Genomic DNA, 14,140 nt, shown 5'->3' on the forward strand with positions numbered 1-14,140 from the left:
TGTGGTGCCTGGTATCTGTCTCTGCCCCCTGAAGTCCTGTTTACCATCTCCAGAAGGCTCAGGTTCTGAGAAGCTGAAAGAATGTTTAGAAGGGTATGTTCCAGGGCCATCCCTGTGGCCAAGTGGTTAAGTTCGCGTGCTCCATTTTGGCAGCCCAGGGTTTCACTGGTTGGGATCCTGAGCACAGACATGGTACTGCTCATCAAGCCATGCTGAGGTGGCATCCCACGTAGCACAACCAGAAGGACCTACAACTGGAATATACAACTACAACTACAAAAGGGGGCTTTGGGGAGAAGAAGAAGAAAAAAAAGAAGATTGGCAACAGATGTCAGCTCAGGTGCCAATCTTTAAAAGAAAAACAACAAAAGAGTATGTTCCCAGGAAGAGTGAGAGATCTGGAGCCCAGGCTGATGACATCAAACACACTGAATTTGTCTCTCTATCCACCTTGTTCTGGCTCCAGAGGAATAAGACTGTCGCTAGTGAGATCGGTGCCATTTTGTGTAGTTTCTATACCTAAGGAGGACAGATAAGGGGAAAGAAAAATTGAAGAAGCCAGTTTATATACAAAAACATGGGAGTCAAGTCTATCCCACCTTTCCAGTCCAGTATGGAACTTACTACCTCCTGGGAAAGCCATGCATTAGCCGGGCCCTGGCAGAACACACCTGAGGATGCATCCCTCCGTTAACTCAGTCATGCCCTGCACAAAACTATTGATTCTTTACCAGGCACTGGGAAGACATTGGTCAGCAAAATTCACATTCTAACGGGGTTTCTAGGCTCTGGCTGGAAAAGTGGACAGCGGAATTCCTGCGGAGCGCAATGAGGCACTTGAGTGGGAATATCTGTCCCCTCCCAAGAGGAAGCTGGAGTTGACTCCACCATGTGGGTGCACTGGGCTCTCAGGAGGCTCCGCCTATGAGCCAAATTGGGAACAACAGGTTGATGACCTTGAACTCTCACCTCAGAGATCTTGTCCCTGTTCTAAGGCCTCATCAGGTTCTCTTTTTCTCTGGACGTGGAATCTAGATCTTCGATTTTGAAACCAAATCTGAGTGGGTAAAACACAGATTTGGTTAAAACAACTGATGTCACACAAGCCTCACCCTTGCTTTTTTCATAAGGCAAAGGGGAGGGAGAAGTGGTTCATTTTAGGCCTGATTCCAAAATCACTGACATTTCACATGATATCTAGGCCAGTCTGTAGGTCTGAAGATAAAGCTCAAAATTCTGAACCTCACACCTGGTACCTTTGTGACCTATTGACTGGTTTCACATCCCGAAAGTCCCCAGAATCCGCTCTTACAAGGACTGGTCTTTCCCTAAAGCGTCACCCCTGGTACCACAGCTCTTCTCTCTGCCTGCAATTCTCTTTCTACCTTCTTTTCTTCATCTCAAAAACCCCTATTTTTCTCCTATGACAGAGTATTATCTGTCTAAGGAGACATTTTTCATCCCACAAGACATAATTAATTGCTACCCCTTGCTTGTGCCCATAAATTATACACATTTATGTGTATTAGAAATATATGATATATACTCATATATAATATGATTTACAATAATATAACTTTAGTCACTTATTTATATATCACACTCACACACACCCCTCATCTCCACAGGTACTACTACTTTTGCTTTTCCCAGAGGTGCAAGTAAAATAGGCACAGGTCTGGAGTCCAAAAACCAGACTTTGGAAGTCACATAATATCACTGAAACTTTCACTTCCTTTCTGCAGGCAAACGCCACTCTCCAGACGAACGATTGATTGTTTTGGAAGAGCTGCACGTGTGTAGCCCTGGATATAGTTTCTATACCCGAACCAGAAATCCCTTTTTCCATCTGACCTGCTTATGATATCTGAGAATTAGTCCCCTGCTGGGGAAGTCCTGCAGAGATTTCTTATTATTTATGCACCTACCAATATCTTGATTTTACAAGGAAAAGATATATTCAGCTTTGAATTCTGAGAAGAAAACTAGCCCCAAGGATATGGGGTCAGCTATACTAGGACGTGACTACCTTCATATTTGACCACTGACTTCTGTTTTTTTTTCTTCCAACTCACACTTCTTCTTTCAGAATCAAACCAAACAACTTACTCAAGAGTCAGTCTGCCATTTATTTTATTTTTCTTAAAGATTTTATTTTTTTTCCTTTTTCTTCCCAAAGCCCCTCAGCACATAGTTGCATATTTTTAGTTGTGGGTCCTTCCAATTGTGGCATATGGGATGCCCCCTCAGCGTGGTCTGATGAGCAGTGCCACATCCGTGCCCAGGATTCAAACTGGTGAAAGCCTGGGCCGCCGCAGTGGGGTGCGCGAGCTTCCTCACTGGGCCACGGGGCCGGCCCCGGTCTGCCAGTCTGTGGTACATTCTCTCCTTCCCCACCCTCTCCCCAGAGCTTTGGAGTCTCATCAAAGCTGCCTCGTAAACGTCTATTCTGGATGGCTCAGGTGGATGCCTCTGACCCCACGGAACTCCTTTTATTCTCCTCGAACAGTCCTCCTCCTGGATGACACCAATGTTGGCCATCCATCCAAGCTAAAACTAGCATATCTTCCTGGTAGTCCCGTCTCTCTCTCTCCACCATCCCTCCCCTCCACGCGCCATCCCTATATGTGCTATCAATCTATGTTCACTTGTTTCTTAAACAGAACTCTTTTCCAAGCCTCATCTTCCTCCTTACGACTTTTCACCTATGTCTAAATTATTTCCTGTCTCCTGAATAGAATCCATTCTTCACTGGGGAGGAAGAGCAGCTATTTTAAAGCGTAACAACAGCGCGATCTCTCCTCTGCTTAATCTCTTTCAGCATGTGTCCACCACCCAAAGGACAAAGCATAAACTCCTCTAGCGAGCATTTTCCATGTGTCTAATCCACTTCGAGATCTCTGCTCACTGTTTGGCACACAGGGATTAATCAGACAGGAGCCCCATCTCACAGCTCACAGGCTAATGGACGGTGGTGTAGACACAACCTGATAATAAGATCTTCAATCAATGGGCCACAACAACTGCTCCAGACTGGAGGCCTCCATGAGCACCCCTGTGTCACCCTAGTTCTCAAGCCTATAGACAAATGCACAATTTCCTGCAAGCCTCGGGCCTGCTCTTAGGACTGCAGTCTGCCACAATGCTGCCTGCATTAACCCCCTCTATTCCAGTCTCCCCCAGGGAATTTCTATTGGTTGTGCAAGCCCCAGCTCAAGTTTTCCTCTGTGAAACTATTTCTGACTGGGTACATCTGCTTCCCCGTTTACACCAGACACATCCACCCATTCACTCCTATTTGTCCAGGAGGTGACTGCTGTGTGACAGACAGTCACACCATAAAAATTGTCGGTTTCTTTGCCCACCTCCCTCGTTATTTTCTGAGCTACTTCTGTTCCTCTCTGTGAATACATCCCTCCGTGGTACAGTTCCTAGCACATAGTAGGTGTGCTCGGTCTGAACGTAAAATGAAAGAGGCAGAGAAAGAAGAGAGGAGAGGGGAGGGGTGAGGTGTGTCAGTCCTGCTGCTGCACATTAGAGTCCTGGTGACGGAGGGAGCACTGGTTCACCACACACACTGACAGCACAGCACTCGGACAGAATTACACTCCATTTTAGGATTCATCAGGTCCTATATTTCTCTGAGTTAAAAGTTAAATCTCGGGGCCAGCCCCTGGCCAAGTGGTTAAGTTCACGCACTCCACTTCGGCGGCCCAGGGTTTCGCTGGTTCGGATCCTGGGCGCCGACATGGAATGGCTCATCAGGCCATGTTGAGGCGGCGTCCCACATGGCACAACCAGAAGGGTCACAACTAGAATATACAACTATGTACTGGGGGGCTTTGGGGAGAAGAAGAAGAAGAAAAGAATAAGATTGGCAAGAGATGTTAGCTCAGGGCCAATCTTTAAAAATGAAAATGTCAAATCTCTAAAGTGGACATAATAATTCCAATCTCATGGGAGAGTCAGAAAAGCTAAAGGATATGATAGATATAAAGACGTTAGACAAACGTCTGGCCATATTCCATGTAAAGTAATATTCCTTCTTTCATTCATTCAACAGATTTTTATTAAGTGTCATGTGTCAGGCACTGTTCAGAACACAAGGAATATGACATTGATTATGACAGAAAAGAACTGAAGGGGGTGTAAGAGAGCAGGCCACGTGGTACCTGGGGGCAGAAGAACCTACCAGACAGAGAGAGAAGGCGCTGGAAGGGGAATGTGCTGGCCAGTTGATGAACAGCTCAAGGCTGGCATGGCTTCCCTTCCATCCAGCACTTAGATTTGTTTTCAGGATCGAAGAGCTAGGCACCAATTCCAGAAAAGATCAGAACCCGAGGAGGACTTAGAATCTCCACCCCTGGAGGATGGAACAAATTCCTGATCACTTACTTGGATTCTCGACTCTGGAACTCCAATTTCGATAGCAAGTTGCTGTCTGGAATCAATCCCAGGATATGGGTTGTTCATAAATGCTTCGATGAGGGTGTGTAATTGGGAGGAAGTGTAGCTGGTACGGCACCGTCTGTCTCCTCTACCTAGGGCAGGTGGAAGATGGAGGGTCAAGTACATTTCGGAAACCAGTTTACATATTCAAACAAGGAACCCAAACATGTCGGACAGTCTCCACTGAGTTTGGGACCTGTTACTTCTGCTTGAAAGGGCCTTGTCTCAGTCCATTCCAGGTGGAATGTTCTAGAGGAGAAACAGTATATGGCTGGGTCGCTGGATTCCTATGGAAAGAGGGTATGCAGTGGAAGGTCTCAGAAGGTCCATGGACCATGCAGGGAAAATTTCCAGGGGCCATGTTGAACCCTTTGCCACCAGAAGACCCTGAACAGGAGCCCCTGAGGGAGAGAACTTTCTTTTCCCACTCAGAGTAGTAGTGGGTTCCACAGTAGAGGCTCCCGGGTACTCAAAAGCTCTGCGGGGGGACAGGACTGGAGCAGACCATTTACTCTGAATCTTTTCTTCAGGGTGATCTTCATCTTGGCTTGATTCTAAGTGCTCCTCAGGTTCTGATCTTTTCTGGAATCGGTGTCTAGCTCTTCGATTCTGAAACCAAATCTAAGTGATGAAAAGGAAATGAGGGAATTAAACATGTTCGTGTCATCTCAGCCTCATCACTGCCTTTCTCCAAAGGGAGTGATTCTTATTAGGCCTGAGCTCAAGTTTATTACCATTATCTGTCACATTCAGCTAAGTCTTAGGTCAAGTCTTAGCATTTAGCACCTCTACAATCTAATCCCAACATGATTTGCTATAATTTTTTTTTCCTAAGTAAGATTTTCCCTGAACTAACATCCATTGCCAATCCTCTTTTTTTGCTTGAGGAAGATTAGCCCTCTATTCTTTTGTATGAGGGACACCTCCACAGCTTGACTGGTGAGTGGAGTAGGTCCATGCCCAGGATCCAAATCCGCAAACCTGGGCCACTGAAGCAGAGCATGTAGAACTTTAACCACTCAGCCATGGGGCCTGGCCCTATAATAATTTTTTAAGTTAACAAATAGATGCTGCAAATTATGCATTTGAGAGCCAGCTCAAGCAGTTCCTCTTCTCTGAAGGTGTACCTACATGCTTCCTCCCGACTCTTTCCAGCTCTTTTATCCTCAGCATCCACATTTGTGAAATAAAAGCAACATCCTTATGAGTTCATTCTGAGCGTCAATCAGGATGCTCCACACAAAGCCCTTAGCACCCTGGCGCATAGTATGTACTTAATTAATGGTTTCCCTTTCTACATCTAGGCTTGGAGATGTACACTTTGTAAATTACCTGGATTCTAGACTCTTCAGTGTTGATTTCTAAAGCAAGTCTTTGTTTGGTAGCATAACTCGGGTAAGGTTTTTGGTTGAATGCATTGATGAGGATTTTCAATTGATCTTCTGTGAATTTGGTGCGGCTGCGTCTACGATTTGCGGCTGTGGTGTCTGTGGAAAGATTAGGAGAAAAGCATTATTTAACAGGTCAGTTTATACATTCAAACTTCAGGTTCAAGCTAGTCTCTCATTTCCTTTTTTTGTTTGGAATCCACCAGAACCCACTAGGAAATAGCTCGCCCACAATTATAAAGCCCTTAGACACACGAGGGTGATTCTTCATCTTCTCCAGCCGATCTGAACGCTGTGACTGGGGAGTCAGGTCTTCTGTTTTCAAAAACAGTGAAAAAATGATGTGTTCTGTTCATATGGATCAAGAACAATATGAGTCAAGAAAATGCATGTGATACATCTTACAGTGATGGATACTTGAGCCCACAGAAATGAGGAGCACGTGATACAGGTGCCATTAAGCCTCTTTTAGTTTTTCTGGTGAAAATTCCTAGGAAGATATTAATTCATTTTGGAATCCATTGCCCTCAACAGCAGATAAACAGAAATCAGTTTCCAAAATATTTTTTAAAACACTATGAGGAGAACAAAAACAATTGAAAAAGAAATTCTATGCTTTCAGTAGAATCTTCAAATAGGGAATAAATACTTCCTTACATGATTTTAGCTATGGGACACCTCCTTGAAATAGCCAAATCTGGAAAGCCTGGGCATTCGTTTTGGAACATACGATTTTCAAACAGAATTAGACTTAGTGACCTGAGGTGAGAAGTTACTGGGGATGCTGGCGGTTCAGTTGGGAGCACAACACCTGTATTCATAGGAAGAGAGATTCCAAGGCACTGAGTTCCTTTGATCAGCACCTCATGGGGAAGAACAAGTTGAATCTTCCTTCTTTTCTATCTCTGGTACAGTTGTGCAATATTTATGAGGTCACTCTCCAAAAAGTCCAAACTCCACATTTAAGCAAAAGGAGAATCCAGTAAACTCCAACTGTGGCTACCCACTACATTCCTTCAGCAAAATAAAGAATTCATTTGGATTTCCAGTCCACGAGGATGCTTTTCTGTTCGTCCCTCCTGAAAGCCTAAATCTGCAGTTGCATGCCAGTCCACTACCCGCTGGTGTATTGTACTTCAGTGACAGGGGACGGTGAACTTGAACATCACCCGGAAGTCCTCTTGACTCTTACCACGTCCGTCAGGTCCTTGCCTGTCTTTGACCTCATCACCTATAATGACCTACTTGGCTTTACACCCTGAAAGTGTGTGCTCCAGCCACCACACCTGACTTGTTTCTGTCTCCCAACCTGCCCAACTCCTTCCTGCTCCCTAGCTTGGCACTGGTCCTCTCTCTTCCTGCAGTGCTCTTCCCAGGATGATGGACTAGCTCGCTCCTGTGCGTCACTCAGGCCTCAGCGCAAGCATCTTCTCAGAGTCCGGTCTGAGGAGACGCTGCCCCGCCGGTCTAAGGTCGCCCACACTCCATGCCACACTCTCACTGCCCCCTGTCTTGTTTCCTTCATAGAGCTTATCTCCATTGGAAATAATTTTCAATGCGTTTACTTATTTCTGTTTTCCCCTCTGGAAGAAGCGCCACAAGACTCTCTCGTCTGTTTTCTTCACTCTGGAATTCCTAGTGATTAGGATTGGGAGTAGCTACATAATTTGTGGGGACCGGTGCAAAAATTCCAATAAAAATGCCAAGCAAAAAAAATTGTTAAAAATTCAAAAAATTGTTAAAAATTTCGAGACAGCAAGAGCAGAGCATTAAACCGAGCCCAGGGCCCTCTAAGCCTAGGGCCCTGTACTCTTGTGGCTGACACTAATCTACTCCACAAACATATGTTGAAAGTTTGAATTATTGAGTAAATTTCTGGCAGAAAAGGATACAAAAAAACAAAAACCCCAAAACATTGTGAAATAACTTCCCCTACTCCAAACCAATCAAAATTTAATCAGAAACTCAGAAATGACGGCTTGGAGAGAAGTTCCAAATAGTCTGTGATGGAATTGTTTTTGATGGACTTTTCCTGATAGCAAAGGCATTTGCTCTGGGTTTGGCCTTAGGTTGAAAAGGCTCACAGGAACCCGCCCGTCTCATACCTTCACCTACATTATTCTCAGCTCACAGGTCCTTGACTGGATCCACTCTTAGAAGGAAAATTCCTACAGAGTAAAAAAGTTTAAAGGGAATCTTAAGCCCTGAAGTAGATATATAAGGACTTTTAACTAACCCACACCAACTCCCTAGGACATGGGGGAGGGGATAAGGAAATTAGGGCTTCCTGAGACACTGGCAGGCTGAGCCTGGGCACAGAGAAGGAGGAGGAGACGCAAAAGAACTAAAGAAAGATGAAACATAAGGAAGGAAGCAAAGAGATAAAAACTGAGAAAGATCTCTGTCTTCAATCCAGGATCTATGTTTTAGCTCAATAAGCCAAAGTCACATGAGAGCAGCAAAATACAGTTCATCTCTGGCTCCAGGGCACAGAGCTTGGCACAGCTTGGTAATTCCCCTCCTCAATCCATACCCTAGATGAACTGCCCGATGTGGGTGTGGATAATGCAAATAGATCTTCACTGCCGTAGGGTTGGCAGCAGTGAACATTTTAAATGTCCATCACCAGGGAACTGCAATTTCCAAACAAAAATACCAAAAAGATCTTTCAAGTAAACATTATGTTAGAATGTTTTTAGATTTACAGAGAAGTTACAAAGATAGTATGGGGACTTCTCATATATTCCACATCCCTATTTTCCGCTATTATTAACATCTTAGTATGGTACATTTGTCACAACTAATGAATCAATATTCGTACATTGTTAGTAACTAAAGTCCATACTTTATTCAGTTTTTTAAGTTTTTATCTGATACGCTTTTTCTGTTCTAGGTTCCTACCCAGGGCACCATATTACATTTGGGGTCACATCTCCTTGGGCTCCTTTTGGCTCTGACAGTCTCTCAGACTTTGACAAGCTTGACGGTTTTGAGGAGGACTCGGCAGGAAATTTGTAGAACTTCACTGGGGTTGATCTGATGTTTTTCTCATGATTAGACTGGGGTATGTTTTTGGCAGAGGAACCCAATAGGATTCTGAGGGCAACCTAAAATGGGACAGGGAGAGTAAGGCTTACAAAGTGGATCAGATATTTTGTTAAAGAAGGATCAGGATGATAGATTTACTCATCCAGATAAAACAATAGAGCAGTAAAAAAAAAACCCTTTTTTCCTGTGGTACTGATGCAGAAACAGAAACAGACACACGGAACTCAATAGAAAGCAAAGAAACAGGCCTTGTTTACGTGAGGGCTGGGATAGCAATAGCCTCCAAAATCAGTGAGAAATGGTAGTGTTGGGCAAAGAAAACGGCTGACTATATGAAGAAAGCTGAAGTTGGCTCACACAATACACAGTATATAAAATAAATACCAAACAAACCAAAAATGTACGAAAGATAAAAATAAATGAAAGATAATGCACAAGAAAACCTATGTCACATCGAGATAGAAAAGAGTTCCTTAAATAAGACACCAAAACGCACAATGGGAAAAATTGCTGGAACTAAAAACATCATAATAGAAACCTTCAGTCGGAACGTTAGAAAATCAGATAAAAGTCAGATGCTTGCAATGATGGGGGTGAGGTAGGGAGATGGAAACACTTCTGAAGAGCTGGTTGGAATGTAGTTTATTCTGGATAATCTGTAGGACAATCAGGCTACGCTTGTTAAAATTATGTATAGTAGGGCCAGCCTGGTGGCACAGTGGTTAAGTGTGCACATTCTGCTTCCGTGGCCCAGGGTTCACTGGTTCGGATCCTGTGCGGACATGGCAACGCTTGTCAAGCCATGCTGTGGCAGGCATCCCACATATAAAAGTGGAGGAAGATGGGCATGGATGTTAGCTCAGGGCAGTCTTCCTCAGCAAAAAAGAGGAGGTTTGGCAGCAGATGTTAGTTCAGGGATAATCTTCCTCAAAAAAAAAAATTATGTATAGTAAGTAATTATAACACTGCAATCGTTTCTCGCCCAGCAATCCATGACATGCTTTTCGGAATGCTTTTGTAGTAACAATGGGAGCAACCTCAAGGCCATCGCTAGAGAATGGATAAGTAAAATGTGGCATATGCCCATGATGGAATTGTATATGTAAGACTAAAATAATGAGGGAAAAATGATAGAAGCAAGATAGAAAGGTCTCAAAAAGACAGCATTAGGTCAAGAAAGGAAGAAGTAGAACGTGGTATATATAGTGTAATATTATTTCTGTAAATTAAAAATGTATATATAGTGTAATATCATTTCTGTAAATTAAATTAATCATCTGTAATTAATCATAAAATTAATCAAACTGTACACTTAAGGTTTGTGCATTTTACTGCATGTAGTTATACCTCGATAAAAAATTAGAAGAAAGCAAGTTATTCAATAAATATCAATTAATCTAAATTAAACACTTTATACAAAACAATTCTGTGAATTTATGAAGGAGACCCACATATCTGAATAGACACATATATCTAAAGGACAGGTAATACCCTGGAATAGATGGGTGCTTGTGGCCGAGGTGGGGAAGGAACAGGAGTGGTTAAGGAAATGGAGTGGATAAAGATAAAACCTGTATAAAAGCGAGAGGCCTTGTTCAGATCTATATTAAAACGTCAAACTTGAGGAATATAATTAACTCAACTCTGTGTGACTGAGGATCAGATCATAGCAAGAAAAAAAACTTGAAAATTGTTTCAATACTTTTTTCTCCAGAAAATATCCCCAGATCACTCATTCTCAATCATTTTGGCCTCAAAACCCACTTACACGCCTAAAATTTAATGAGTACCCAAAGAGCTTTTGTTTTACTTTTTCTTTTTTTTTTTAATGGTAGAAATCCAATGATTGTAGAGCACAGGAGTGATTTTTTTCTTTTCTTTCTTTCTCTCTCTCTCTTTTTTTTTTTTTTTTTTTTGCTGAGGAAGATTAGCCCTGAGCTAACATCTGTGCCAGTCTTCCTCCACTTTATATGTGGGCTGCCGCTACACCACAGCATGGCTGATGAGTGGCATAGGTCCATACCTGAGATCTGAACCTATGAACCTGGGCCGCCAAAGTGGAGGGCACCAAACTGACCACTATGCCACAGAGCTGGCCCTTGTTTCACCTTATTAGATATTAAAAGTGAGAACATTTATTAATCCATTTTAAAATGTTAATAAACAATCACATTCTAACAATAATAACATTTTATAAAAAATGACTACTTTCTGAAACAAAAGCGATTACTGAGAGAAGAGGCATGTTTCACATTTCTGGGAATCTCCTTGCTGTCTGGCTTAAGAGGAGGGAGCTGGACTTTTCTCTCCGCTCCTGCATTTGATCTTTGGGTTGCAGAATATGAAGCCAAGCAGTCGCAGGCAGATATGCAGGTCGAAGGAGTTCTGTCTCTCCAGCCTTTCAGATAATGGTGGCTATTCTCCTTTGAAAGTCTACTAACAATAAGTTTCTGAAACTTTCTTAAATTAAATGTTAGTTGCCGCATGGAGTCTGAAACCATTTCAATGAACTTTCTCATGCTGTGTTATATTAAATGCATTTGTTTGTCTTGCATTTTTTTTGCTTTTTAAAAAAATTTTTTAAGGAGTTAATTTAAATTTTTTTTAATTTTTCCTTCTCCCCAAAGGCCCCCAGTACATAGTTGTATATTTTAGTTGTGGGTCCTTCCAGTTGTGGCATGTGGGACGCCACCTCATCTTGGCCTGAGGAGACCAGGATTTGAACCGGGGAAAGCCTGGGCCACCAAAGCGAAGTGCACGAACTCAACCACTCAGCCATGGGGCTGGCCCCTTGTCTTGCATTTTTAATAGATCTTTTATCCATACATGATTTTGTAGCCTCTTGTATAGATGATTTAAAATAATAGTTTACTGAATTCTGAAAATCTTCCAAAAATTGACATTTTATAAAATCTACCCACAGGCCTACCAGGTAAGTCCTGGTAGGATAAACTAGAAAATTTTCATCTAATTTTAATTGTTCAAAAAAATATTTCTAGAGCATCTTTCAAAAGCCAAACCCCTGGGGCCAGCCTGGTGGCGCAGCAGTTAATTTCACATGTTCTGCTCCGGCGGCCCAGGGTTCACCAGTTCAGATCCCAGGTGCAGACCTACCCAGGTGCAGACCTACACACCTCTCATCAAGCCATGCTATGGCAGGAAACCCACATATAAAGTAGAGGAAGATGGGCCTGGATGTTAGCTCAGGGCCAGTCTTCCTCAGCAAAAAGAGGAAAGTTGGTGGCAGATGTTAGTTCAGGGCCAGTCTTCCTCAAAAAAAAAAAGGGGGGGGCCAGCCCGGTGGCACAGCCGTTAAGTGCGCACATTCTGCTTCTCGGTGGCCCGGGGTTCACCGGTTTGGATCCTGGGTGCGGACATGGCACTGTTTGGCAAAAGCCATGCTGTGGTAGGCATCCCACATATAAAGTAGAAGAAGATGGGCACGGATGTTAGCTCAGGGCCAGCCTTCCTCAGCAAAAAGGGGAGGATTGGCAGTAGTTAGCTCAGGGCTAATCTTCCAAAAAAAAAAGCTAGACCCTATTCTAGGCACTGCAAACAAAATCGATGAGATATCCTCGAACTCATGGGAAGCCAGGAGATGAAAAGCAAACAAGTGTAATACATTGTACGTCAGATGGTGACTATTTCTGTAGCAAAAAAGAAAGAAGGAGGGAAAGTAGAGAATGAACAGGGTGAAGTCACAATTTTAAAGTGAAGTCGTCAGGAAGACCTCACTGAGAAAATGGCTTGAGCAAGGACAGGAAGCAGATTAGAGAGGGAGCAATGCTGACGTTTGGGAGAGGAAGGTTACAGGAACCAAGGATAGCAAATGGGAGCCTACTAGGCCTGCTCAAGATGCAGCCAGAAGGCTACAAAGTCTGGAGAAGAAGGAACAAAGCAGAAGCAGATGAGGTCCTAGACCTTGGGGCAGGGGGAGGTTACTGAGGGCCTGACAGGGCCATGGGCCCTTTACTGTGAGTACTGTGGGCAATCACTGAGGGGTTTTGAGTAGATAAAAGACATGATGTGACAGTTTACTGAGATCACACAGTGTCCGAAATAGACTAAATCGGGACCAGGCTGAGGCAGAGAGATCATCAGGAGCGTGCCACAATAGTCCAGAGGGGCAATGGTGGGGATAGACCAAGAAACGGTCAGATTCCTAAAATATTGGGAAGCTAAAGCCAACAGAACTTGCAGCCTGATTAGATGCAGGTTATGAGAGAAAAACTGGCATCAAAGATGTTTCCTAGATTTTTGACATGAGCAACCGGCATTTCCCAAGAGAGGGGAAGCAGTTTGGGTATGAATTGGGGAGTTCAGTCCAGGACACGCTGGGTTTGAGGAGCCTGTTAGAGACAAGTAGGCAGTCAGATGGACAGATCCGAAGCTCAGGAGAAAAGTTCAGTCTGGAGAGAGAAATCTAGGAGCTATTTTGATTCCAAAGACGTGGTCTCTGAACTCTTGGATGCCTCCCATCGTTTCTTTCTTTTGGTGCGTCTCTCCCCCTCTTTCTTCTCATCTGCTCTTTCCTCCCATCCTCCTTCCTGAAGCAAGAATTTGTCTTGTTTAGTTCTTGAATGCCTGCATCTTTCTGAAATTCCCAAGGCTCGAATGCAGAGAAAACAGCATATTTTCATATCACATGAGAGAAATTGGCTTTTCTGAACCCTAGTAGTTATTGAAAAGTTTGAAAACTGGAACTCCCACAACTATTGATGAGCACACTAGGTTTCTAGTCCAATTTCCTCCCCAAAGCAATGAAACCAAACCCGCAGTCAGGTGTGTGGGGGACTTACTGTTTGGAGAGACGGCCTGGGCCATGTCGGAACAGAGTCCTGAGGTCTGAGCATTCGATCAGGAGACAACCAGTGGCAGCCTGCTTTTATATGATCAGCTGGATGGTCCCTCCCATTTGTTTAATCATTACTGATGATTTTAAGGTTTCACCTTTACTAATTACATCAATTGCATCAATTCTTAGAAACACAGGCCCTCTTAATCCATGAAGGGCTAGATAGGACTTTTTTTCCTACCGTTAATAGAGATTTAATAATTTATACCAACCTTTACACCTAAACCATCACAGGAGCGTCTTTGAGTATGATTGCGTTTACATGTCTTTTTGTGTGTGTGTGAGGAAGATTGGCCCTGAGCTAACATCTGTTGCCAGTCTTCCTCCATTTTGTATGTGGGATGCTGCCACAGCATTGCTTGACAACGCACAGTGTGTAGGTCCACACCCGGGATCTGAA

At 43.5% G+C, this 14,140-nt stretch overlaps 1 protein-coding gene across 1 annotated transcript; it reads right to left on the reverse strand.

Moving 5' to 3' along the window:
• Positions 1 to 970: 970 nt before the first annotated feature.
• On the reverse strand, positions 971 to 13,709 carry DUXA (double homeobox A). Its single transcript, XM_014866622.3, has 5 exons — positions 13,685 to 13,709; positions 5,782 to 5,936; positions 4,962 to 5,070; positions 4,396 to 4,541; positions 971 to 1,057 (listed from the first exon to the last, which is right to left on the reverse strand). The coding sequence occupies exons 1-5, from the start codon at positions 13,707 to 13,709 to the stop codon at positions 971 to 973; spliced, it is 522 nt and encodes a 173-aa protein (XP_014722108.3).
• Between the last annotated feature and the right edge of the window lie 431 nt (positions 13,710 to 14,140).

This window comes from Equus asinus, chromosome 26 (assembly GCF_041296235.1).
Source record: "Equus asinus isolate D_3611 breed Donkey chromosome 26, EquAss-T2T_v2, whole genome shotgun sequence".
NCBI classification, from domain to species: Eukaryota; Metazoa; Chordata; class Mammalia; order Perissodactyla; family Equidae; genus Equus; species Equus asinus.

Coding starts and splice junctions, on each gene's coding strand:
- DUXA (XM_014866622.3), bottom strand. CDS start 13,709: ATGGCCCAGGCCGTCTCTCCAAACA. Junction 5,937..13,684: donor CCAGGCCGTCTCTCCAAACA/GTAAGTCCCCCA, acceptor ATCTTTCCACAG/ACACCACAGCCGCAAATCGT. Junction 1,058..4,395: donor TTCCAGAGTCGAGAATCCAA/GTAAGTGATCAG, acceptor TTACCCACTCAG/ATTTGGTTTCAAAATCGAAG.